Here is a 25,115-nt window from a genome sequence, read left to right on the forward strand (position 1 = left end):
GCGGCCGGACGTGCGGCGCCTGGAGGGCTCGGGGCGGCTGCTTTTTCTCTTCTTTTTTTCCCCTTCTTCTTCTTTCCCCCTTCTCTTTTTTTCCTTCTCTTTCTTTTCTTCTCTTTTTTCTTCTCTTTTTTTCCTCCTTTTTCTTCTTTTCTTCTTTTTTTTTTCCTTCCTTTTTCTTTCCTTGTCCTTTTTTTCCCCTTCTTTTCTTTTCCTCCCTCTTCCCCCTTCCCCCTTCCCCCGAATAAAAAGTGACGGAACAGGGGGGTAGCGCCGTGAGGGGACCCTTTCGCTTCCCCCTGTGCAAGTGCACTGTGGGCAGCATCAGTAGCCAGTTTGGTTGGAGTAGAAGGACTTAAAGTAACTTGGTGGGGGTGGGGGACAAAAAGCTAAGGTCGATATGCCTGCTGCAAGGTGAATCATGCTTAAATCTTCCCTCATTTCAGTTGGTTTGTTTAACTCAAGCTACTAAGTCTAGTCTGTTTCATGCGTGCTTTTTTACACTTGTGAACTGGGGCTGTGTCATGGTTGCACTCAACATTGCTTTCTAAAGCACGAGCAAAGGCAAAGTGTRCTAGATAATAGCCTTGTTCTACTAGGAAGGAAAAGCTTCTAACAGTGTTGGTTGTTTAGAAGGATGCTTCAAAACTTTTTACTGGATCTTGATGGAGAGTCTTTTGCTGTTAGATGAACAGTTAGCTGTTACAGTTAGCAACTCTACCCACTAAATCTGGAAAAAAAATATTTCTTGTACTGTTTTTTTATGCAGTACATCTCTGTGTCACATTTTTCACTTTGTTGGAGAAGTCACCAAGTTTAATTTCTGAATTTGTGCCTTTAAATTTGGATTGCAAGTAATTTATGGAGGGAATTTCAAGTTACTTCCTGGTGTTTTTATTGGAACTAGAGCTGAACTACTACTGAGAAATGTTGTTTGCAAAACCTTCTCTAGTTCCAGCTGTGATTTCTTTAAGACAGTCTGAGGGATTTTAAAGGCTGCTTTGACATGATGCTCCTGATTATTATTTTTTATGAGACTTCGTGGGTTTTTGCAACTACTTTTCTTAAGCTTCACCTTCTGATTTTTATACTGTTCTGTTTGGCAAATGCATTTCTTTTCCTTTTATTGATTATTAATAATGTAAGATGGCTAATATTGTGTGTCAGTTGAAGTGCATGTCCTCTACAACTGTATTTGTGGCAGTATCTCTTAACGTAGCATTAATTCTAAAGAGGTCTTACTAAAATGTGGCAAGGATCAAAACCAATTTTTAATGTATGCATATATGAAGATTTTGTGTGTTTATAAACAAATTGATCAGTGCATCAAAGCACTCGGGAAAGGTGTTCCTGTTCCCTGGTGGTAAATGCATTTTCACATGCCGTGTGCAATGTGTAAAAGGAAAGAAAGCCATGGCTTTGGTGAGTGGCCCTTTGTAGGAGGGCGTAGCAGAGCTCCAGCTGGTGCTCATCTGGCTGCCCCCATTAGCACGTTGCGTGCCCGCGTGTGATGTGAACTGCTGCACCACGGCATGACTTCTCTCTCCTCCTCGAGGTGTTGCTCCCAGTCCTGCCACGAGAACCCTCTCCAGCTCCCTGAGGCTCTGTGTCACTGCAGTTTGCTCATGCATGGATGTATCTTGATCAGCGTCTTATTTACTTGTGTGCATGTATACACAGAAATCCTTAGGTCGAGTAGAAATAATTTGAAAGTAGCCAAAAAAAAAAAAAAAAGCTGTGTAGTATTAACTTCTTTCTTATTCCTTATATGACTATTGTGTTTAGCTAGTGTTGTACTTCTGGTGAAGCAAATCTTTATACATATTTGAAGAATTAAATGCATCATAAATGTGAATATATCCAATACTAGTAAATCCCTTCTTTTTTGATAGAAGTTTGCTAACAGCACCTTCCTTTTCCCTTGCAGCTCTGTCTTTTTACACTAAACTGCCAGACCATATTGGTATTGCAGCACATGAAATGTGGTTTTTTGAATGACATTTGATGTGAGGGAATTATTTATAGGTGATAGCACAAATAGGCAATGGCCAAGATTGCTCTCTCTTTCTGTGCTAAATAGAGTAATGGTACAAGTAGAGAAAGCCTTCTTTCCCCCTAGATCCATTTCATGGTAGATGAGCTGTGAAGTGGAGAAGTACTCAAGGCCTTCACTGTCTTGCAAAAAAGGAAGGGATGTCCTTAGGTTTGGATCTGACTGCTGCACCTGGCTGTTAGCAGTAAGCAAGCGTAGGGTGAGAGGGAACTGAGTCTGCTGCTGGCTCCTGAACTCTCCCTTGACATGCTGCATTGATTTATGAGCATGGCTGCAAGGGAAGTGTAGATAGTCTGGAGGGAAGAGGAAGCAGACGTACGTTAGTACTGAAAGAACGAGAGGTCAGAAGTTCTAAGGAGGGATTTAAAGGACTAAACTGTAGTGGTCAAGTTACCATTAAGGCATGATTATGTGTGTGTGTGTGAAAGTGAGGGTACAGCTGTGTATGTGTTTGGGAATATAAGCAAGATCAAGAAAGGAGAAACTAGTCAATGGGCTAGTCATGGCTGGGATAGATTCAGGAGAAAACTGTTATTTTTTTCACCTTTTCTTCTAAATTTAAATCTTAACTTATCAGGAACCATTTCTGGATCAATGCTATGGAATAGACTCAGTAGGGAAGCGATAGAAACTGGTAAAAACATAGAGGAATATTGAGGCTCATTAACAAAATGTCATTACATTGTAACCATTCAAATTACATGGATAAATATTCTGAATTTTAGCAGCAAGAGTTGGAGATTATTCTGCCACTCGTCTGGAAGATTCCTGCCAGAGAGTAGAGAGAGAAATTGAATTTGAAAAGTGTAAAACCTGTCAACTTCCCCTTCAAGCCAGGGGGAGGGGGAGCCAGTCAGTATGAATGCTGATCACTTCCCTTTTTGGTGTTTGAACCAGCCTTCTTAATCAGCAGATGGTTGATGGTCAGCAGAGCTGATAACGGAGAGATTAGCTGGACCACAGAAAGTTGACCATCTTTCAGTACGAAGAAAGGAATGAAATGCCATATATTTTTTGCACAGCAATTTTGAAAAACAAAACTCAAATATCCTGCTTGTCTCAACAGGTTGTTACGGAGAACAAAACAAAACAGATGAAACACTACACAGAAAAAGTAAAGGCGGAGAGTGGTGATTTGAGTTTGCATGATTGTTATCCCCTAGCACAGTACAGATAGAATGAAAAATAGATAGATAAATGCTTTCTAATTGCTTTCTCTGCTCTTCTAGAGCAGGGTAGARACAGTTGTTTTGCTTCTTTATAACTCAGTCTAATATTGTCTTTTTGTCATGTCCAAGGCAGCCCCTGGACAGATCAGTAATTTTAATTTCCTCTGCCTCCTAAACTGTTGTGTTCATTTCTGTTTATTACTTTATCAGAGTTGTCTCTTGAGGGTTGTAGTGGATAATTCAGAGCCTGGGTGAAGCAGTAGTAGGCATAGACTGCTTTCTTCTCCATCAGAGCTGTAATTTTGTTCCTCTAAGCCATCCTCTGTTAGCTAGGCAGTGGCTTTGGAATTTTTCTCTTGGTACCTATTTTCATTTTTCATAAAATGCATGTGGATATATCTTGTTTGATATAACCACTGCCATCAGGAATAGTACTAAATGAGTCAATAAACAGTCTGCCTGTTTTGCCCAGGCTCTTTAGCTCAGATGCAGCTAAAAGGATGTTTCTCCATAAAACTGTGTTGAGCTCTCTCTGTTGTAATATTGCTCTCCTTGTACAGTCTCCCATCTGAGAACAAACAGCTGCCTTTTACGGCAGAGCAAGAGTTTTGTAAACAAGCATAARCCAGATCACTTTAGAGGAAAACTATGATTTCCCTCCCCCCCCGATCTGGCTGAAAAAAAGACGTTAACGAACAGAAGAGGATGCAGAGACAGGGAATCAATTCGATTACAGGGGCAGCTTCTCAGACCACCATCTCCACTTGAATTGCAGCTGTAAGGTGTATGGGGGAGAGAATAGGAACTGAGTTGATGCTTTGTTTCTTCATAGTGTAGAAAGACACTTGCTTTGCTTTCAGTTTTGCCATTTGTGGGACATGTGGAATGCATTAAAATTACACTTGTGTTGTTTGCTCTCCTTTCTCTCCCCCCAGGAAGTCATAAAATATTGTGCAAGTCAAGTTGCATCTTCTCTGATTTGGCTGTAGGGCTTACTGGTAAATGAGGTGTAGATTCAGCTCTTGGAAGCTGACCTCACTCTGATGGACAGGGTTCAAACAGCCTAGAAAATCCCGTCCTATTTCAGTTGAATGGTTCCTCTGATGCAACAGTCTTTTTCACTGATTGCAGAATTTTGCTAGTTCTTTATTTACCTTTTATTTGAGGCTGTTCTACGGCTTCTTTTTCAATTGGGATGATTTAAAATACAGATAAATAATGACATAGCTGAAGAAATTCATTTTAAATAATGATTASTTTGGGGATAATGACACTAGCATGTGGAGACTGCTCCAATATTAATGTAATTTGCAAATTAAATAGTAGTCAAAGGGAAATTACATTRAATTTTTGACATACTATCTATTGTGTGAATGTTGGAATTCTTAGACTAATCTAACTTTTACCTTGAATTCTGCATTTCTGTAGGAAGAACTTTGTGTAAAGAATGTTTAAATACTAGGGTATTTCAAGGATAGTAAACGTGAATTTGGCCTTGGGTTTGTCTCAGGCTGTCTGGGTAATTCTGTTCAGTGCCCTCCCTCTGAATGCACATCTCACCTAGCAGCCGATTTGGGAAGATACACTTGGGTGTTGAGCTGCAGCATCGCTTTGAAAGATGATCTGAGAGTGGAGGGATAAAAGCCATGTGAAAACGACGTAACCTTGCAGTCAGATCCTTGGGTGGCTTTCCATGGAGAACAGTGCTGCTCAGGAGGGCTCTGTTTTCAGTCTTCTGGAAAAGCACACTGCACGTGCTGCATTACACAGCCCTGGTCTTTACCCTGATGCGATGGCTCTGTGCCTATCTGATTGCAGAGTGCCTCGTGCTGGAGAGAAGAAAACAGAGGGCCTTGACTAAGTATTTTCGCTGAATATTAAACCACTGATCTATCACTGTACCTCATGGGCAGCTTATGGCCTCTGGCATTGTCTGAAGTGACAGGGAGTTAAGACTGATCCCAAGAAGGAAAAAAAAGTATATGTGGGGGCTATTTAGAATTGCAGCTCGTGGGCTGTGTTAGCTGTAGTGGGAAGTAAAACTGGGTTGGAGCGCTGATGTTGTGCCTCATGAAATGCTGGTGCAACATGGGCAGCGTGATGACGAGTGCTCTCACGCTGTGCTGCGGAGTGTGGCTGCAGCAGTGGGCTGCTATCTAGCCAAGCTGCGTGGAGTCCCTTCCACGTGTCATGTTAGCATTGGTGAATGCTTCCCGTGGTGGAGAGCAGGCTGCCAGGCTCTGTGGAGACACAGCTGCCTGTTACCACTGGAACTTTTGATGATTAAAAGTAAAAAATTAAAAACATTTCAGAGGATCAGAGTGTGAACCTTTGCTCTTGAAAGGCAACAGCTGTTTGCCCAGGTACTGCAGTGGCAAAGGGACTGTTGAGATACAGACTCGCAGCTGCCATAGGAGCTTTATAGGTGGGAGGCACGTATTACTTGGGGGAAGCTCTGTGTCTTCAGAAGTCATGCTGCCTTCTCTAAGGTGCAACTCTATCTTAAAACCTTTCCGGGAGTGTTGCTTTTTCCAACCTTGATACAGCAAATGGCAAAGAATTTGTCTAGACAAAGAGTAGTCTGTGTCCAGGAAACAAATACAAATGCTTGACTTTCCAGTTAGAGAGGAATTTTTCTTAATGTTGATATTTGTTTAATGTTTAGTTTCTTTACACTGCACAGACAGTCAAATTGACGAAGGCACCCTAGCGATAGGGACTATGTTGTTTTATGAGCTGCTGCCTTCTTAGTGGTTATTGCTCAGTGGCTTGCCCTTGGTGATGTGATTTCAAGAGACTGCTAAAAGGGGATTGCATGTTTTCAGTTACATCAGTTACTTGATTAAAGTAAACCACAAGGTTGATTAAATCTTTTTTTTTTTTTCCCCACCAAGCGCAACATGGCAGTGCCTGACTGTACAGTGCAATGACRTATCCAGCCCAAAAGCCCTGCTGATAGCAACTAGGAAGGGTAAAATTTGTTCTGCCTTGTAGGTTGTGACTTTGTTTCCTCTCCTATTTGGAGCAATTCTAAAAACAGAGATTATGAAATATGTTGATAGTCTTTCCATAAGATCTCTTCATGATGGAAAGTGGTAGGAAGATGACTTAAAAAGAAAAAAAGCATAAAATACTTTTTACATTGGGAACAGAATGATACCTGAATGCAATTTTTGTTATACAGCATTAGGGAAAGTGTGTCTGAAAAGTGATCCTCATGGAGGTTTCAGTTTCTGAAGGAACATGCACTTTGTTTCCATGCAAAGCGGCTTCTTTGCCTTATCCCAAGGACTTCGGCGGTGTTCTGAAAATTGCCCTCATAAATACATAAAACAGAAGTTATAGAGTGTAAATTTTATCTTCTGTCTTCTGTGTGCATATTTTTTGTTTTTTATTTTTTCCTAGTGCTAGAATTCAGCAAGAAGTCCCTCTGAGACATAAGATGGGGGTGCAGTGCCTCTTATGCAGAGTTGCAGGGACTTTGGGAAGGAAACTTCATGCTAGTCTCAGCCTGGGTCTGAATCTGGAAGAGCAGTTGCATAGGCAGTTCCAGTAGAGGCCCACGGTCACTGGTGTTGTCATACCGTTGTCTGCTGCTTCACAGTTTCTCACACACTGACCTTTCCCACCCTTCTGTCCCTCTGGCTTTCAACGTCACTGTACCTCTCCTGAAAATCCTTGCAAAGTAGTAATAATGAGAAGCAAGGGTAGTACAGGGCTATCATAGCATTTATTACAGCCTGGTAGAGAGAGAAGTTTTTGCTGGACACTCACTTTAATTGGGTTTTAGGATCCTAGCCAAATTTGTTGTTAAAATTGTTGTGTGGGTGGGCTGCAAGAGAGCCTCTTCCTTTGGTCTCCTTGGCACCCAGCCTGAGAATGAACTCTCTCCGTCACCCCACAGGCAGGGAGCCGTGCAGCCAAGCATCTCTTGGCCACCAAGAGTGGGGTAACCCACTGGACTTGCACATACCCAGTTTCAGCGCTGTGACGTGACTCGTTCTGGATCTACAGTTAACTCTTGAGGCAAGCAGACATGCAATCTTACCTATGGTTTCTTAGACACAAGTTGCAGTAGGTTCCATGGAAAACTTTGGTCTAGCCAAAAATAGCAAAGGCACTGTTAAGATTTCTCTGAATGATCTTGAACATCTTTTGGATGTTGTTCTGTCCTGGATTCATATCCCTTCTGTACAGGCTCTTTATGCATTTGCCATTTACTGCTCAGAGGAGGAATGAGCTATGCACCAGTATTTGGTCAGTGAGCTATGCACCAGTATTTGGTCAGTGAGGCAACTGTAGAAAAGAGCACTCCACAAACCCTCTCTTCGGGTGCAAGCCAGAAGTGCCACTGCTTTCTGCTCTCTGAAGGCAAGGCTGTCCATTCCTGCTCACAGGAGCACGTGTGCGGGTCTCCCTGGAGTCCCATGTGAGAGAGTATTCAAAATAATGCTCCCTCGTCAGCATTTTCCGTGGGTGAGCTGTGGGCAGCAACCTGCTGGGCCTGCTGARTTGTCCGCCCTCACTGTCTGGCTTTACTTGGCAGACAAGAAGTTCAGCTATTTTTTGGATTGCAGCCCTTTGTGTCAAGGTTGCCAGCCTGCTGTCAGCGCCTCTCTGCTTGCTGGCCAACCTGCCTGCGGTTCCAGCAGGGCCAGGGATGGGGGAGACCTTTCTTCTGTAACCTGTTAGGCCTGTTGTAAAGTGACCCTAAATGGCCTCATCCCCGTCGGGTAGTCAGAGCCTTGCCCCTGGTGCTCTGCAGGCTGTTTACAAGCCTGCCTGGCACGTGCTGTTTTCCTGGTTTGGCCGTTCTCTTGGCTCTTTCTGTTGGATTGGGCAGAGCAGCCCTGAAGGCTTGTTGGTGAGTCTTGTTACTCGATGTGGGTTGCTGCTCGCGTGGGAGACTCCTAATCTACGCCCAGTGAATGAATCTGGAAAAAGGTGAACCTCTTGAGTTCATGTGACTGTTAGCAAAGGGTGAAACAGGTAAATTGGATCAAAGATAATCTTTCCTCAAGCAACCCCACTGTTGCTGCATGCGCTGTTCACTGTTTCTGTGCCGTCTGCTGTTCCCTCTTGTGTTTGTAATCTAAGCAGATACAACTGTTTGGGACAGTGATTGTTGTAATACATTTTTTAATAATAATTTTTAATAAAACAATATATTAAAATATTATATAATATACAATATACATAATGATAATATATAATATATGGTTATATATAATTAGATAATGTTTTAATAAAACAACATTTTATTAAATGTATATTTTGTACACATTTTTAACTTCATACCTGAAGGATTTACATGCTTAAAGACTCACCCACTTTCTTCAACTATATCAATGGATTTTACCCTCTCTAAAAACCTTACGTTGCCGGTTGCTTCTCTTGCTTTGATGTATGTTGGCTTTTGGGCATTAGCACAATAGCCATGAAAAGTAGTATCTGTGATTCTAGACAGGTCTGTTCTTTTCCATACATTTCTAGCACATGATTGGAACCATCAGTCTCAAAATCAGAACTTCGTAAATACTTTTTTTGATGCATAAGTYGACATGGCATCCAGCCTCACACCAATGGCTCTGCTGGCGTTGCAGTTTTGCTAGCAGTAAAACACAATACAATGTGTTTTGTCATGTAACTGGCTCTGAATGCAGAGTAGATGTGCTGAGCAAGAAAGTCTGGATTTTGTGCACGTGGTAATTAGTAAAAGCAATCAAACTCTCCATGTGTCTGTCTGCTCACTAGCCAAGTAAGTATGATATGTTACCTACAGTAGACTCTCTGGACTCTCTGGAATTGTAAGCCATTTGTGAGACTCTAGAGAATGTTCCCTAGAAATCTAAATAGTAGTAACTGTGGTGTTTTCCAAACTGACAGCCAAGAAGATGTGTCAGAGGATTTGTATAACCTGTAGTTTCCAAAAGGTTTAAGGTGTTGAGATGACTACTGTCCCTCGAGCAGTTTAGAGGCTGTGAGTTATGGGTGTGCCACTTTGACTATATTACCAGTTAGTGCAATTGCAGATTTTGATTACACCATATAGTGGCTACTGGTTTGTCTATATAGTAAACCAGGCAAATGTATTTAAAGAAGCTACTCACTAGAACTAGTTGTGTTTTCAAGACTGGTTTGAGGGGAGTTCTAACTAGACAGAGGAGACAATGGCAAGATTTTCAGTTTTGCAACTGGTTTGGTTATGTATGTTTAAAGAAAAAAACAGATTTTTTTGAATATGTAGTTTATGTAGTGCTTGTCCTGAAGAGTTTAGTGAAATGAACTAAGACAATTTCAGCTTCAGAGTGAAGAACTAAAAATTATTCTTACAATAATCTTGATTAAGCACTTACCTCCTAATGAAACATAACTTTTGCTTGCCAACAGTGTTTGCTAGTTCAGGCCTTGAAGGGCTCTTTTCACTAAAAGAAAAATCTGAATGCAACTCCTTGCATTAAGTTTTCTGGCATGGGACAAACACCTCTGGTTCCTCATGATGTGCTGAGTTTCACTTGCTGCTGCTTGGCAAAGATACCAGCCTCCAGAGCCACAGGTACTGACGCAGCAACTGGAAGGGGCTCAGAAGCAACAAGTTCTTGCTGCAGCCAGGAAGTTGGCTGAGGAGGGTTCGCACAGATGCCCACTGGCAGAGGAAAGCAAGAGAGCATTACATCTGTCTATTAAGCTGGTTTGCAAGAAGTCTTGTTTTCAGTCTCATTCCATTCTGGATTGTACAGTTGGAGGGTATTGAGACCTGAATCCTGATCTGAGGATGGAAGCAAGATTGAGCATCATCAGCCTTTCGAGCCACACAGGCTCATTCAGGTTTTTGCATCCAAAGATCTTCACAGACAGCTGCTAGGGCTCACAACATCACTGTGAAAGTGGTTGTTATTTCAGCTTTAGAGCTGAGGAAATAAGGACGCAGAGGGATGACTCAGGGTTATACTGCAAAGCATTGTCTGATCTGACATGCTATTCTGTGCTCCTGTTCCAAACTTGATATATTTGATCATGTTTTTCTCTTGCACATTGAACTTTTAAAATTCTTTTGTGCCATTTTCTAAACTTCTAATATCATTCTTTCTTTTTGCGTTCTAATTGTTTGATGTTTACACAACTAGTAGTTGACTGGCAACAAGTTAGTGTGAAATACCACCCTTTTTTTCAGAGGGGGAGCAGGTTCCTATGTTTTCTCGACAGGCTTGCTCTTTAACTTATCAAATATTTTAAAAACAGCAGTTGACTTTGAAGTTTATTAGCATGTCCTTTTGTCCCTGTGTTCAGAAAATGATTAAGTTTCAGAGCTTTTTCCTGAGAAGTACAAATTCCAATGTTGTTTACTATTACTTGGGAAAGTGTTTTCATTATAAACTGCAGGAAATGAGCCTGCAATAGTTAACTCATCCAGCAGCCTAAAAATATTGGGAGATGCGCTCTGGAATTGATAAGGTTGAACATTTTTAAATTATTTATTTTACCTTTCTTTGTAAAGTATGCTTGAATAGAAGGCCTGTACTTGCAGTTAGTTCTCTTTGGCAATGGCCTGATAAAATTGAGTCTTGATTCATCCTTCACTGTGTGCTTCTCTGAGCTAATGCCTCTGTTTCCTTTCATCCCTTAATGTTACATTCTTCCCTTTCCTTTTCCTACCATATTTACTATGCTCTGTCTTCTGATCTCTGTTTTTTCTTAATGCCCTTGTAAAAGAAGCTACTTCTTGCTTCCTCCAGTAAGAGGAAATGTTTTTTCATACGACAGCTAAGCTGTGGTGCTCCTTGCCACAGGATACTGTGGATGCTAAAAGACTATATGAACTCAGAAAGGGGTTGGAAAAAATGTAGATAGTGCCATCCTTAGCTTAGGAATTGTTCAAGCTGCAGATGCTGGAAAGATGTTGAGGTGAGTACCGCTGTGTGCTCAGTTTGTGCTTACCTCTGACCTAGGTAACCACATCTGGCCACGAGAGTCAAATTGGGTGAAATCATCCTGATGTTCCCCCATTTCACTGAAGATACTGCTTTTCTTTTTTTGTTTTTTGGTGCTTGTGGCCTTCATATTTCCCTGTCTCTTTATTACAGCCTGTCTAGGACATGTAAAGACTAAGGCATGTCTAGGGAAACCAGTCCTTCCTATTAGAAATGACATGTTGTATACTCAGCTCCAGGAAGAGAGCAGGCAGAGCTGGGCTTTGAGAGTTGGGATATGCGCTTCTGACGCTCGCTCTGTCACTGTTCGTGTAATTGGCAGCGATTTAGCAAGCAGCTGGGAAGTGCTGTGAGGCAGCGTCATCATGCTGCTGCAGAAACCGGATTTGTAAACTGTGACTGTTAACCCAGAAAGTAGTTGGGAGGTTGGATAAAAGGCAAGGCAGGACTCCAGGCATCATACGTAGGGCTTATGCTGCTCAACATCATGATCTTGTGATCTTGCTAATGCTGCAACAGTGGTTCGTGATCTGCCTCTCACTGTACCGTCTCGGACGGGTTTGATCGGTGAGGTGCAGCAGCTTGTCCTCGCCGTAGTGACTTCCAGAAAGGACTGGCAGATCTCACCATGTTTGGTGAGAAGTTGCTGTGTTCTGCCCCAGTACAGTCAGACTCCRGGCTTCACAAGTACTAATGTGCAGTTCTTTCTCTCAGACTTGCTTCAAAGACAGTGCTGTGTATACATGTAGTAAGGATGTGCATGAGCAAGGAAATGAAGCTGTATACAGAAACTTTAGACTCATTCTGGGCTCAGATGCTTTTCAAGTGAAGTTACATCTCCGCAGTACGATACAGCTCACCCACACCCATGGATTTATGTCCACAATACAGGTCACACTGAGCAGGTGGTAGCTTAGGTCCAGAGTGCTGCTTGCTCCTTTGGTACCTTCCTGCCTTAGCTTTAATAGTGCAAAGGGGCTGCTCTTTGCAGCTCTGCAGCCTTTTGCCCTGGCTGGTAAGGCAACGTTTCCCAGGGTCTCGGTGGCAGCGTTCTTCCCTTACTGTTCTCATGCCGTTCTGGTACTGTTGTTCTCGCAGCCTGGCCCCTGCAGCCCTGGTGGAGAGGGTATGGCAGGTTCTCACGGGACGTGCTCCCACTGGCGTGAGAATCACCTTTCTTCGCCCCCTCCCCCCCCTCCGCCCGGCCTTTTGTCTTGTAGATTTGAGATAACCAAGGCAAAATGTCCACTGCCGTTGCTAACGGTCATTTAAATACTTGATAAATATTGTCCAATAAAACATGTAGGGACACTTAAAAACAAAACGGTTGGCAGCACTTGTATCTAATTGGCATGCGCCAGTCAGCACTAATAGCATCGTGAATGAGACCAACCAGTATGATATATGAGCAGGTCCTAATGCCAAGTGTGTAGTACCGGGGGAAAAAACATAGCCAAAGTTGTCTTCATCCTTGCCACGAAGCTGCACTGGAGAGAGCTCCTAGAGGAAGATGCTCTTCTGGGACCTGCCATTGCTCTTTCAAGTTAGCCATTAGGGAGTTTTCCTTTTTCACCTCTCCCTCTATTTCAAGTGTTCTTTAAACAAAAAGAGTTAGATCAGTGTAAAGTTGAAGGTTGGTCATTCTTACCTCAGTTTTAGTTTATTCCTGCCTTTAAAGAAATACTAAGTGATATTGAGACCAATTTTTGTGAGTAGACTGAAGTTTTGGACTGAAACTTCAGGTCTGTGTAAGTGGTGGCTTAGGAGACAGTGTAGGTGGAGGTCTACCGGTCTCAGGACAGCTCTGTTCCGTTCTTGCCCCAACTGCTGCTCTCCAGTGTTGTCCTGAGGAAGTTACCTTACTGCTGGAGGCTTTTTTTCTCTGCTTGTAAAATATGGACAGAAGGAGCAATACAATGAAATGGACCCTTCTGTTAAAGCATCTTTTGAGAAGATGTGGGGTGAAATACTGTCCTTTTCATACTGCTGTGTACTCTCCCTTTAGGCAAAGTCTAGTGAATTTTATCGCTGAAGCCAGCTGACATGCTATTGCTGTGCTATGTCTTCCTGTATCTGTTTAAAAGCGCAGTGCAGGATGCCCTAGCTGGGCAGGGGCTAGCTTGTTCTCTTTCAAGGTTGCTTTCAAATGCAGTAGGCTAAAGGAGCATGAGGTTAGCCACTGTGTTGGGGAGAGGTTCCACTGCTGAAAATACTCGGGATTATCTGTTGCTGTTTAACTTTAACCCTGTCCAGACCTCAATCCAAATTAATTTTCATGCATAGACAAGCACTAGGGATTTTCCTTGTTTTRTCCTGTCTGCCTTATAGTTAGGCTTTTACTGAACATGGGGACAGTTGGGCGATGTCCTGGTCTCAGTTAACAGCAGAATCCTTACAGTAGTGGGCTAAGATGCAGCAGTCACTCTTTGTGTCTGTTTAAGAATGCAATGTTTGTACCATAAACCTTTGTATTGACACAACAAATGTGTGTCACAACAGCTCAGAGCTTCAATGTTAATTGAAGTACCAGTACTAATTGTTGAAAATTAGTCATATGCAGACCAGCGGAAAGGGAAGCTTTTTGAACCATTGCATAATTCTGTGTGTTTTGCAAATACTTGGCCKTGAAGCAGGAATAGCGCTCTAATGCTCTGTGGTAGTGGGACCCTCACGCGTGCTGACAAACTGAGTGCCAGGAGGTGCTTCAGAGGGTAACTGTGGTGGGGAGAGTACTCTGGCCTGGTGCTTGGGGTGGGCTGGTGCTCAGCTGCTGCAGGAAGAGGTGCAGGGGCGACCAGTTCTTCACATGGGGGTACTGCTGGGAGCAGAGCAAGGTAATGGGGGGCAAATAGAGGGTGCTTGTGCCTCCACTCCTTTATCAGGTTAGGGGAAGGGGCATACTGCTTGGGGAAAGACACACAGGAATACTCAGCCTAGGATCGCAGTGTACCATTTAGCCATATTTTTCTCTTGCTAAGGAGAGCTTGTAAACATCAGCAGAGGAGCAGGCAAAGCTCAGAGGGGTTTGTCTGTGAGACTTTCTTAGAGAAGGGTGGGAATTTCGCTGTTTAGTATACATTTGGAAACCAGGACATTTAAAAATGAGTCACTTAAGAAAAACATTGCTGACATTGTTTCTAAATCCCAGGAGAAAGCAAACAAATTTTCAAGTTTCTAAGTTTCTCTTAGAGGTTGGAAATGGAATTTGCAAGACCAAGCTGAGCATGGTTGCTAGTGCTGTACAGAATCTCACGCTCTCCCTGGGAGGCAAAGCCTGGCTTTCTAGGCATGCATGCGTGCAGTGCTGTGTTGTTTCGCGTTACCCTTTGGCAGTGGCCCCTCCAGATAGCGCTGTTTCCAAGTGAAGAACGCTGGAAAGAGTTTATCCTACATACTGCAACGCTGAAGTACCCACAATGACATTTGCAAGTGATGATCTCTATGCTAACTGGAAATGTTATGGTGACTTCTGTGTAAAAAGTAAACCATTTATAGACTGAGAGATTTCTGGAGTCTGTCACCATGCTATATCTGTTTTGGCTTTTTTCCAGACATTCCTTTAATCAAAAGTGCAACTAGATTTCCTTAGAAGTGTGTTGTGGTGCCGGTAAGATTGAATAACTTCAGGAAAACTGCTATTTTAAGGGTATTTTTAGAGCTATGGAGTAGTCTTAGAAAAGAACAGTGAAATGATTGTATACGTAGAAGTGATGGTGTCATTTACATACTTCCCCTCTCTTTTAATTATATCCATAGATTTTGGTAGTACTTCATTGACTACTTCAGAAATTTCACCTGCTGCATCTCTTGGCATTTGTGCTCTGTAGGTCACCTATTAAGGAGCCCTCAAAACATCGTTTGTGGGTGCACATAGGCCATTCTGAAGAAAGTATGGCAAGCACGTATTTTTTTGATTTGAAGAGTCAGATTGGTCTGTAACTTCTGTGAGTAGGTGTATTTTATATTTCAGCTTAATGCATTTCTGCAGTCTTAAAGAAAATACCCTCTGTGGTGGTGGAGGATAGATAATGCATGCTGAGATACAGGCAGAATTAAGGCTCACCACCTTGCATAATGTTACATTTGTTATGTAAATAGCAGAAGGTAAATACTTTGCTGACTCAAGTAGAAGAGACACTTGTTATAATCCCTGTCACAGCTAGGATTCACTTTACTGTATTTTGTGTGAATACAGGATGTGCTACAAAGTACTCACTGCCTTTGCAAGGGAAAACGAACAAGATGTAAGCTGAGTGATCAGAGTGGGATATCTTGTTAGCTGTCTATTCTGGGTTCATGTTGTGAAGAGGGGAAAGTGGTGGTGGAATTGGAGGGACAGAGGAAAATTAATAGAAATAATGTGGAAGAGGATGGACTGGTAAGAGATGTGTGAAAGTTCAGCTAATCGTGAAGAGGGGATATAGTTCATGGATGCTGAAGAAGTGCTTGTAGAAAGCAGTAGGCCTTTAAAATAGATTTGGTTTTCAGTTTTTAAAAAAATTTTCTTTGCCCTCTTTTTTTTGTTTAGTAATTGGCATGTCCTTTGTATGCATGGCCTTAACATTTGGAATCATACCAGTCTGAGTTAAGAATTACAGAGCCCTTGCGAAGCATAACTTCCTTTACACTGATTGCAAAACAGGTTGTGTGATTTGATTGAGGTACTATTGTGAGATTGCCTTCAAGACAATTAAATAATTTAAACTGCCTGCATGGGAGCTATGTGTCGTAACCAAGAGCCTACCCTTTTTTCCCCTTGACTTACATGAAATAATGCATCATCTGTAACATRTTGGTAATTGCAATTACAGACATATTCAGGTACCTGCAAAGATCGTTACAGATATCTAGTTCTGTTCAGAGGAGAGAGATTCATAGAGCAAGTCAAGACTGGGAAGGGGCTTACATAATGTGCAGTGCCTCAAATGGCAGGACAGGATCCATAAGAGGTCCTTCTTCTTGGGGCTGTGTGCTTAGGTGAGCTGTTAATGCTCAGGAATGTGTTTCCTACCTATGTAACTTAAAGTTCTTTGGCTCGAAGTGCAGCTGCATGGTAATGGCCAGATTAGAACAAACATAAAAATAGACAAACATCACATTTTTCTTCCAAAAGGATCAGATAAAGTGATGCCTGCAATGAACAAACTGAGCTGAGATTTAGTGAAGGTGTGAACTGTTGTCAGTCCTACTGTAATCAGTGTAAACTTTGAAATTTAACACACTTGTGGTAATTCAGTATCTAGTCCTTGTCTCATCCAATTTTAAAATTGTCAGAGAAGCCCCTGAGGCAGAGGGATGTTTGTTACATTGCTGCATGCACAGACACACAACCTTGCCAGTAAAGACATTTTTGGAGGCATAGTCTAGCCACAGACTTCCTATTGCTGCTGCTCTGTGTCCTTCCCCTCTTGTGTGTTACATCCACTTGCTGTGGCAGGTGTGAAGCCAGAAATGTTCACGGATGCCTCCAACTGCATGATTTTATGCATCAGCTCTCAGCAAGCTAGTGATGTTCTGCTCATGATTTGGGATTTCTGTATTAGAAATAACGAGAGTCAAAGACATTCATCTACTTTGGTCATGAGCAGAGAACAAAGGGTATCTGAATAGTAAAATTGCACTGAATGTTCTTCATCACAAGTTCTTTTTATGTTTATAAAGCAGTAGGGGCAAAAATAATATTAATTGTTGCAGTAACACAAGTTACTTCTAAAGCCATTTAACCTTYTTTGTTTGTAAATATTTTTGTGGTTCATCTGTCCTGTCTCTCCTGCTTCTCTACCTTTGATTTAGAAAAGGGAAGAATAGTGCTTTATGATATGCTTGAGTACACTACTGTAGATGAAAAGCTCAGCATTTTGCTTGTCACCTGACAAGCAGATTTGTATCTCAATTAGGAGAGAAATCATGTGATTCTTTGCAAGTTGCATTTTCGTTAGTGCAAAGGCCCAGATTGTGCTGTCTCATTAATCAGAAAGAGATTTTAATTCARTTTATTTTTCCTGTGACTTATTAGAGTTACAATCCTGCCATATCAAATAATACATTCAGTGAAAGCAAGGAGCCTAAAGGAGAGTTCTTTCAAAATTCAGGGAGACTTCCTTAGTGCAAGCCTGCACAGCAGATCTCTTTAGGGGGAGTCTGGAAAATCCTGCCTCTTTGGTGTTACCATCTTAAGTCTCTGCAAAAAATTGGCCTACTACACTGGATGTGACATTGGTTAGTGAGTCTAAAATACCATTCATATTTGAACAGTTTAAAGCAATTTTTTGTTTCCACCTGTGAGCTGTTGCTCTTGAGAAGGCAGTGTGAAAAGTTCACACTSATACTCAAGGGAACATGACTATCCACTTCTCTGCCTTCTCAACACCCTGAACAATTAAATACAAAAGATTTTGTTCCCCCGTGACTTCATTCTTAAGAGGCATTTTTAATTTTAGTCTTTAGTTTCATGAAGACATAATGGTAATTTGTCATTGACAAGAAGAATGCATCTCTCAAATGTCATGTAAAGGATCCGCTCCATAATTCATGGGCTGGGGAGTGTGGGAGTCTAAAGGAGGGTGCAAAATGAATATGAGAGATTTAAATTTAATGAGACTGTTGGTATTAAAGCCAGTTCTTCTTGCTTTCTGAACATTTTCTTGGCCCTGATCTCCACATCTTTTGCTTTCTAACTTACCACTTGTGGGTATAATTTTTCACATATAACTTATATGTAGTTACTTAAAAAAAAAATGTGATGGGACTTAGTTTTTTCATATATTCCCCTTCTAGTGTGGACAGGGACTTGTGCAGTAATACCTGAGCAGTGCTGCTTTATTTCTCTTCTGTCTATCATGGCTGCACCCGTAAAACATGCATTCATGTATGTGGAAGTGCTGCAGTTTCTTATCAGTTCTTATCTTCTCTGTTAACAGATTCTTTGGAAATTTTGATTGTAATTAGGGACATACTGCTGTGCAAATGACAAAAGAGACCTTTTTCCTTTTCTTTTGGAAGAAGTGAGTAAGAACAAAGCTGAGGAGGGCTATTGGGAGTCCGAATTCAAATGCAGAGTATTGCTTCCTGGATGCTGGCAGACTGTGACAAAGGCTCAGACCTACAGAAGTGTATCCATGTTTCTTCTAGATCTCTGTGCAGTTTGAGGATGTCATCTACCAGCAGTCAGTTCTGCCTCCACAGCTCTGCTGGTTAGCAAACTTTCCCTTCCCTGCCAGAGTAAATTAACTGTCTGAGTTTGCCTGAAGTGAACTGAGGAGGACTCATATGATTTTCTTCTTCCAGTAGAGCTGAAGGTGTTTTAACCTCTTGACAGAAGTGTGATAACAACTGAGCAGTGGCAGCAGTGAATGTAGTTAGTATAGTTGATTGCATGGTGAAACTAACCTCCAGCAATGAGGATGTATTCTTTATTTCAGCATTTCTTCTGGTAATATTTCCCAGTGCGGGGTGCTCCTCTGTCAGTGTGCTGCCAGTGGCCCAGTCCAGCTCCTGCTGGGAGATGCATGGGACATGTGGATGCCTGACTTCACGGCTGTTTCCATTGGGAAGCTGTTACCTAAGAACGAGGCAGCAATAAACACCTAAGATGCCCCACGTTAATTGTGAAGTGATATACTTTCACTGGAGCTTCCTAGTACAGCTCACAGGAGCTATCAAGAGAGTTAAAAAATGAACTCATTGACATGGAGCAGTAGCTTTTGGTGCAACTGTGTCTGCATGCACGGCTGCAGGAAATGAGTCATGCTTTTACAAAACGAAAAGCTGAAAAATGTGTGCCTTTTATATGCAGTTTTTCATCTTGGCCTAAATCAGATCTCCTCTCTCTAGGTTTTTTTCAGATGTCAGGAATGTCTTCTGAGCCCACTTCATCTGCTTCTGAGCAGTCTCCCTCTTCTCCACCCTCACCAAGTTCTCTCCGTCTGCCAGAAAGCCGCAGGACAAGAGATCGCTCCCCATCTCCCATGAGAGGCTACCTCATCCCTAGTCCTCTTCCCACTCGACGGACCAGGACTTTTTCAGCGTGAGTATTAGGAAAACTTAATTTCATAGACATAGCCAAACTGTTGCCTTTTGTACAGAAGGATTGGCCCATCACAGAGCTAAAGTGGATCAGACAACTTACTGTATCTGGAAGGTGCTTCGGTATTTTATTGCTATCTCTTCCCAGTAAATTCTAATCAGATTAGACTTTTAGTCCCAGCTSCCCATAGTTTTTGCATGACTTGCTTGCATAAAGGATATTCAAAGTCTTTTCTACTCTTTTAAGATTGGAGTTTTGTAGGGAGGGGAAAAATACACTGAGATTTTTTCAAAACAGAATTTCCTCTTTTCTGAGGTGGTGCTTCACCTCAGACCATGAGCCATGTCTCTCAGGACCTGTTCCTTTCGGTGTTTCTTCATCAGCATCCTCCTCTTCTTTGACGTGGCCTCTCTTTTTGCCACCCTGTAAAGACTAGACAGACCAGAATTTGCTTACTGGAGGTTTTAGTTCTTTTACTCCTGATACTTGTGTTACAATAGGCCAGGCCACATTTCAGAGATAATCCATGACCCTGTCATTCTCGGAGGAGAATCTTCTTAATCACCTTTAATACCCCTGTCTTAAGATTTCTGAATTTGCTCAAATAGATCTCTAAAATAATATATTGGTTTTCAAGATGTAATCCAGATCACTCCAATTTTGTGGAAGTATATGAGGTTTTTATATAAAACAAGCAGGACTTTTGCTGCTGTTTTTAACTATTTGAGATAGTGATCCTATAGTAGACCCTCCTTTTTCTGGTCTTTCTCTGTGGCTCAGTGGGGCAGTGCAGGCTGTTGAGGGTTTTCCCCACCCAAAGGGAATTCCTTTGTAGTGCAGCAATTCTTTCCCTCTTGGAGCGCAGAGGATGTTATTACTTGGTTCTGTCATTGCAAAACACTCCCAGTGTCCAGGAACAGATCGCCCCAGTGAGGTGCTGAGCTGTAGAAAACAATGTGGATCTTTCCATTAACCTCCTCAGYGGCCTTTTAATCAGGGTCTAAGGGTATAACACAAAGCTCTAGTCATTCCTTAGCACTCTTTTGACACGATCTTGCAGATACTTCTATGGAAGAGAGACCTGGCAGTGCTTAGTGAAAAACTGCAGAAGTAAGACCTCAAACCTGCAGCTAGCCTATTTTAAGTGCTGCTTAATTTGGTTGGCATGTTTATTTCTTTTGTCTTCTTTCAATATKATTGAGCTCTTTTCTTCAAAAGTTATCTGTACATATTTGAGGCTTCATTAAGATTGATGCTATTTATATTTGTACTTTTCCGTTCAAAATGAGATGAAAAAGAACAGCAGTAGCAGAAGAAAATTTTGTATGTTGTCAGGTACAAAAGATCTCAAATGCTCTGAACTTTATAATGGAAGTATATTGCTAAAAAGAGCATAAGTGACTTGATAATTGAGGTTGACCTTGAAAACCATTTCCAGGTTGCCTCACTGTTATGTTAATGAACTCTATAATTCTTCTCAGCTATTAATCCTAGTATGGCTCTTACAAACCTGAAGTATTTGGTTTTTTGGCTCCCACAGGTCTTTAATCACTGCTAATTAGTATAGAAATCTTGTTGTATTTACTAACCCTGAAAATTAAAAGAGCTCTAAACTTTTTTTCGTGTCCTCTTTAAACCAAATGAGCTCTAAGTTGGTACTGGTCCCAGAGTTATGTGGAAGAGATGAATGTGCCAGGCAGTGGCTTATTATTCAGTGCGATTTGTTTAATTTTCGTTCACTACAAATGTGGGGTCTTGTCCCCCACCGTACTTTGTCTTTTTGAAAGATGCAGTTGAACTTCAATAGCTTATTTAGGGCAGTGAGTGCTTTTCTGTGTAACAAACACACCCTGATGGGGTCAGGTGCATTGATAGCTGTATCAAGCTAAAAATGAAGTAATTTAATGGAGATTTCTTCTCTTGTTCTTTTTTCTCCCCTTTCAATGACACATATTTTTAAACATTTGTATGGCTTCAGGAGCAGAGCTGTTTCTGATTTTTTTTTTTGATATCTTTAAAATTTACTAAAGTTTAAAATAACATTATGAAAATGATGTCCAAATTGCCATGATGCATATAACCAAGTGGCAACATAATCACTTACTGAAGATTTGGTTTGAAGAGTCATAATAAAATCCTCTTCTAACACAAGCAACATATTAGGTAGGGCACTTACTCATGAGGTGAGAAGATCCTGATCTGGTAACACTTCTCTGTAAACCACATAAGCTCTTTAAAACATTTTGCTTCATTCATAAAGGTATTAAGAAAGTTTGGATCTCCAGAGAATCAACTCAGCATGTTTGATGGAAGAAAAAGGTTTAATCACACAGCGTTCCTGATGGGTCATAGTTCATGCAAGTCACTTCTCCTGGTGGCAATAAATCATCCTAAGGGTTTGTCTTCAACGCAGTCTCATTTTAAAGTACAAGTCCCATAACGATGGAGAGGGCGATCAGTCTACTCTAAAATGGATGTTATCTGTACCATTTAGACCTTGTTGCCTACTGGAGTCATTGGGAGATGTAATACTGACTTCATTGGATTATAGTCTAGCAGGATAGCAGTTAGGCACATACATATATATATACACATATCCAATAGATGTATGTGTATATACATACATAAGTGCACGCGCRCACACACACACATATTTATATATTTATGCACTGCATTCTCCTGATACTATGCACACACACATTATTAAATTTCTGAAAGTGCATATTAGTAGTCCTAAATTCATAGCATGTATAAAGTCCTTCAAAATTTAGGTGTAGTGTCTACTAGAGAATTTGGCACGTGGCTTGGGAATCATGCTAGGTGGATTTAAGATGTAACTGATGGATTGTATGCTAGCAAACATCTTAATCATCTTTTTCTTGTTTAAAAAAGGCTATGGGCAATATGTGTGCAGTGTGTRGCACTGAATATTAAATAATTGCTGCAGGGAAATGTACTTACTAGGAACTGAGTGAGTATTTGGACTCTTGTACGCTTTTTCCTGGTATTCCCTGGCTCATGTAGTTGGAAGTTCTCACATCAGTGCCCAACAATGAACTTCTGCTTTGTGTGCACTCTCTTTTGCAGAACTGTGAGAGCTTCTGAGGGTCCCATCTATAAAGGAGTCTGTAAATGCTTCTGTCGCTCCAAAGGCCATGGCTTCATTACCCCTGCAGATGGAGGGCCGGACATCTTTGTACACATTTCTGAGTAAGTTGCCTAGATTGGAGAGGAAAGCTGCAACCTCAGTTTGCCTTAATAACTGAATCATTGTGTCATACCAAATAGAAGAAGGGTTTGTACAGTGCCACCTTTATCTTGGCACAGAGGAGTTACGCAGATGTTACTGGCAGCCAGAGGTTATGCTGTTCTTTTTCTGTATTACTACAAATTTGTTGAGTTAAAAACCAGTAGATTGTCCTGTTGGATATCTTACARTAAAATGTGCAGTTTCACCCAGGCCCAGAAACTTGCATTTAACAAAAGCAAATCATCCAAGCAGTATTCAGTTTTAATTCAAGACCTGAACAYTGAATGTTCACTAATTTTACTTTGCACAATTTATACCACTATTAAACTAAAGGTTAATTACCTTTACCATTAGGAAAAGTCATGTTTTACTACTTCCTTGAATGTGTCTGGTTTCAGTTTACAGTTTGCTCTTGTTAAGGCTTTCTCTGTTAAAGGGCTCGTTATTACCTGTCGTTTTCTCCCTTGAAAACGGAGAGATCCGTCACCTATCAGTCTATCTTTTGATAAACTAATCAGATTGAGCTTTTAAAGTATTGCACTGAGACTTTTTTCCCCTCAGTCTTAAACAATTTTCCAGTCTCTTTTTCTAAGTTTGTTGCAGTATTTTAATATTAAAAAGCAGAGTGGTACACTTCCTTTCATTATATAGAGATAAAATCTCCTTCATATTCCTCCTGTTTATCCTTTTATACATCCCATAATCACATTAGCCCTTCTCGTCCCATGTCTTTTGCTGAGTTGCTTATCTGCTTTGACCTCTGTATCCTTTGCAGTGTCAGTGCACTGGTGTAGTCCCAGATGCAGTCTGTCATCCGCTGGCAGCAATGTTTGCATTCCTTGTTTGGAGATATATGACTTCATACTTGGTTGCATTATAGCATGTTTTATTTGAATAGACCTGACTTGCCAAAAGGTGCAGATCACTCTCACCTGACTGCACTGCACTGTCTTCGTTATTTATTGCTCTGCCAAACTGCAAAGCTTAGTAGACAATATTATATTTGTTTCCATATTGATGAGGTGTTGACCACCAGGAATTGTGGAACTGATCTCTGTAGACCTGTGTTAAGATTGCTTAATGTTTATCCCAGAGTAACCTCTTTTAGATCTATCACTCGATCAGTTTTCAGTCCATTTATTTTATACGATTTTGAAGCTGTAATCCTAATTTGTTGTTTGGAGTGTTAATCAGTAGAAAGTCAACAAAAGCCTTACCCAAGTTATTCATGTTGCCCTAGTTACTCACATGTATAGCTTCCTCCAGTAACTTTGACAGATTTAATTTATATGTTGACTGACATTAATTGTATTTTACTTCTTTATTGATAGAATCTCTCTCTTTTTTTTTTTTTTTTTTTTTTTCAAGTGTTTTCAAAGTAACTAGCTGGTTGGTTCCTGACTTCTCCCTCCTTGCTCTTTGAGAGGTAGCGCACTGGCCTTCTTCTGGTCTTCTGAAATGTTACTCTATTACAAACATTGGCAAGCCAAAGGTTTTTAGGACTCCTAGGAGTGTGTGGTGGAGTGGTCAGATTTAAAAGCGTTCAACCCTAAGAAAAGTTATTTAATACCCTCTTCTTCTTTCATCTAATACAAATGTACATTCTCTGTTTCCAGAATAACTTGGAGCTCCTCTCTCCTCCATGTTTTCAAGAACATGTATGGTGGTAGAAGTTTATGGGGTAACCACAGTTATTTTGCTAATACACGCTAAGTTGTTTGTTTACTTTCACTTGTGCTCAGCCATGCCAGGCGTGTTCTTCTGCAAATGCCCATCACTAACAGTAGTGTTTTCCCACCCTGGGACTGCTCCCTGGCGCAGCCCCCTGTCCCTGGTAGTGATTCCTCTTTGTTTCAGATCCTGCTGAACCTAAAGCCACCATTTGACACTTCAGTAGTGCCTACAGCTGAGACTGCAGCTTCAGTGATCAGGGCGCTGCATGCACTCTGCCACTTTGTGCTGCCTCTCTTCGTTTTTAACTGTTTCATTTCAATCTAAGGCTCCCGCAAGTGGGAATCTGACCGTCTCAGCGTATTGTGCTGTATGAAGTGGAGTGGCTGTGCTTTCTCTGCAGTAGGGCTGCTTGCAATTAAGTAGAGCTGCCATCTTAAATTTGCACCAGAAAGATGATTGGAGGGGACTTCTTCTACTCCATCCCTAGTGAGTGGTGGAATCAGCAGTGCCCATGTCATTCCTGGCAGATGCTTTACCCAACAAATTCATGTGATGGAGAGCTACTGCCTGCCTAAGCAGTCTCCTCCCATGATTAACAGTCCTTGCTCTTAGAAAGTCTTTTCTGATGTTTAACCTACATTTCCCTTGCTTTCACTTCAGCCCTTCACTGCTTCTCTTTCCATCTCCATAGCAGAAAAATGATAGCTTTCCTCTTTATAGACTATCATTTATATGTTTGAAGACCATTTTCCTTGCACTTGCAGAAATACTTTTACAAGTTTAGCTCATGATTTTGTAGGACTGAAGGATATGCTTTAGTAAAACAATTATTTTAGGCTCAATTCTGCTCCTTTTGAAGTCAACAGGATTTTTTTTGTATTGAACCAGGACTAGGCCATTATTTTAAATGCTTCCTGTGTAGGTACATTTGCAGAGCTTAAATTAAAAATAAGTGATGTTTCTGCCTCAACCTATTAGTAAAAAGTGCTATTATTAAGGTACTGAAGATTTCAGC

The 25,115-nt window shown here is 41.3% G+C and overlaps 1 protein-coding gene across 2 annotated transcripts in view; it reads left to right on the top strand.

Annotated features, from left to right (window-relative positions):
- CARHSP1 (calcium regulated heat stable protein 1) overlaps positions 1-25,115 on the top strand; it is a 79,744-nt gene that overhangs the window by 43,859 nt on the left and 10,770 nt on the right. For both annotated transcript variants that reach the window (XM_085303410.1, XM_085303418.1), the window contains 2 exons: positions 18,984-19,176; positions 22,264-22,386. In XM_085303410.1, coding sequence (XP_085159536.1) covers positions 18,995-19,176; positions 22,264-22,386 — 305 coding nt within the window. In that variant the 5' untranslated portion in view covers positions 18,984-18,994. The remainder of the gene's footprint in view (positions 1-18,983; positions 19,177-22,263; positions 22,387-25,115) is intronic.

The sequence above is a fragment of the Rhea americana genome, unplaced genomic scaffold, assembly GCF_003343005.1.
Source record: "Rhea americana isolate MKP2758 unplaced genomic scaffold, rheAme1 scaffold_10, whole genome shotgun sequence".
Lineage (NCBI taxonomy): Eukaryota > Metazoa > Chordata > Aves > Rheiformes > Rheidae > Rhea > Rhea americana.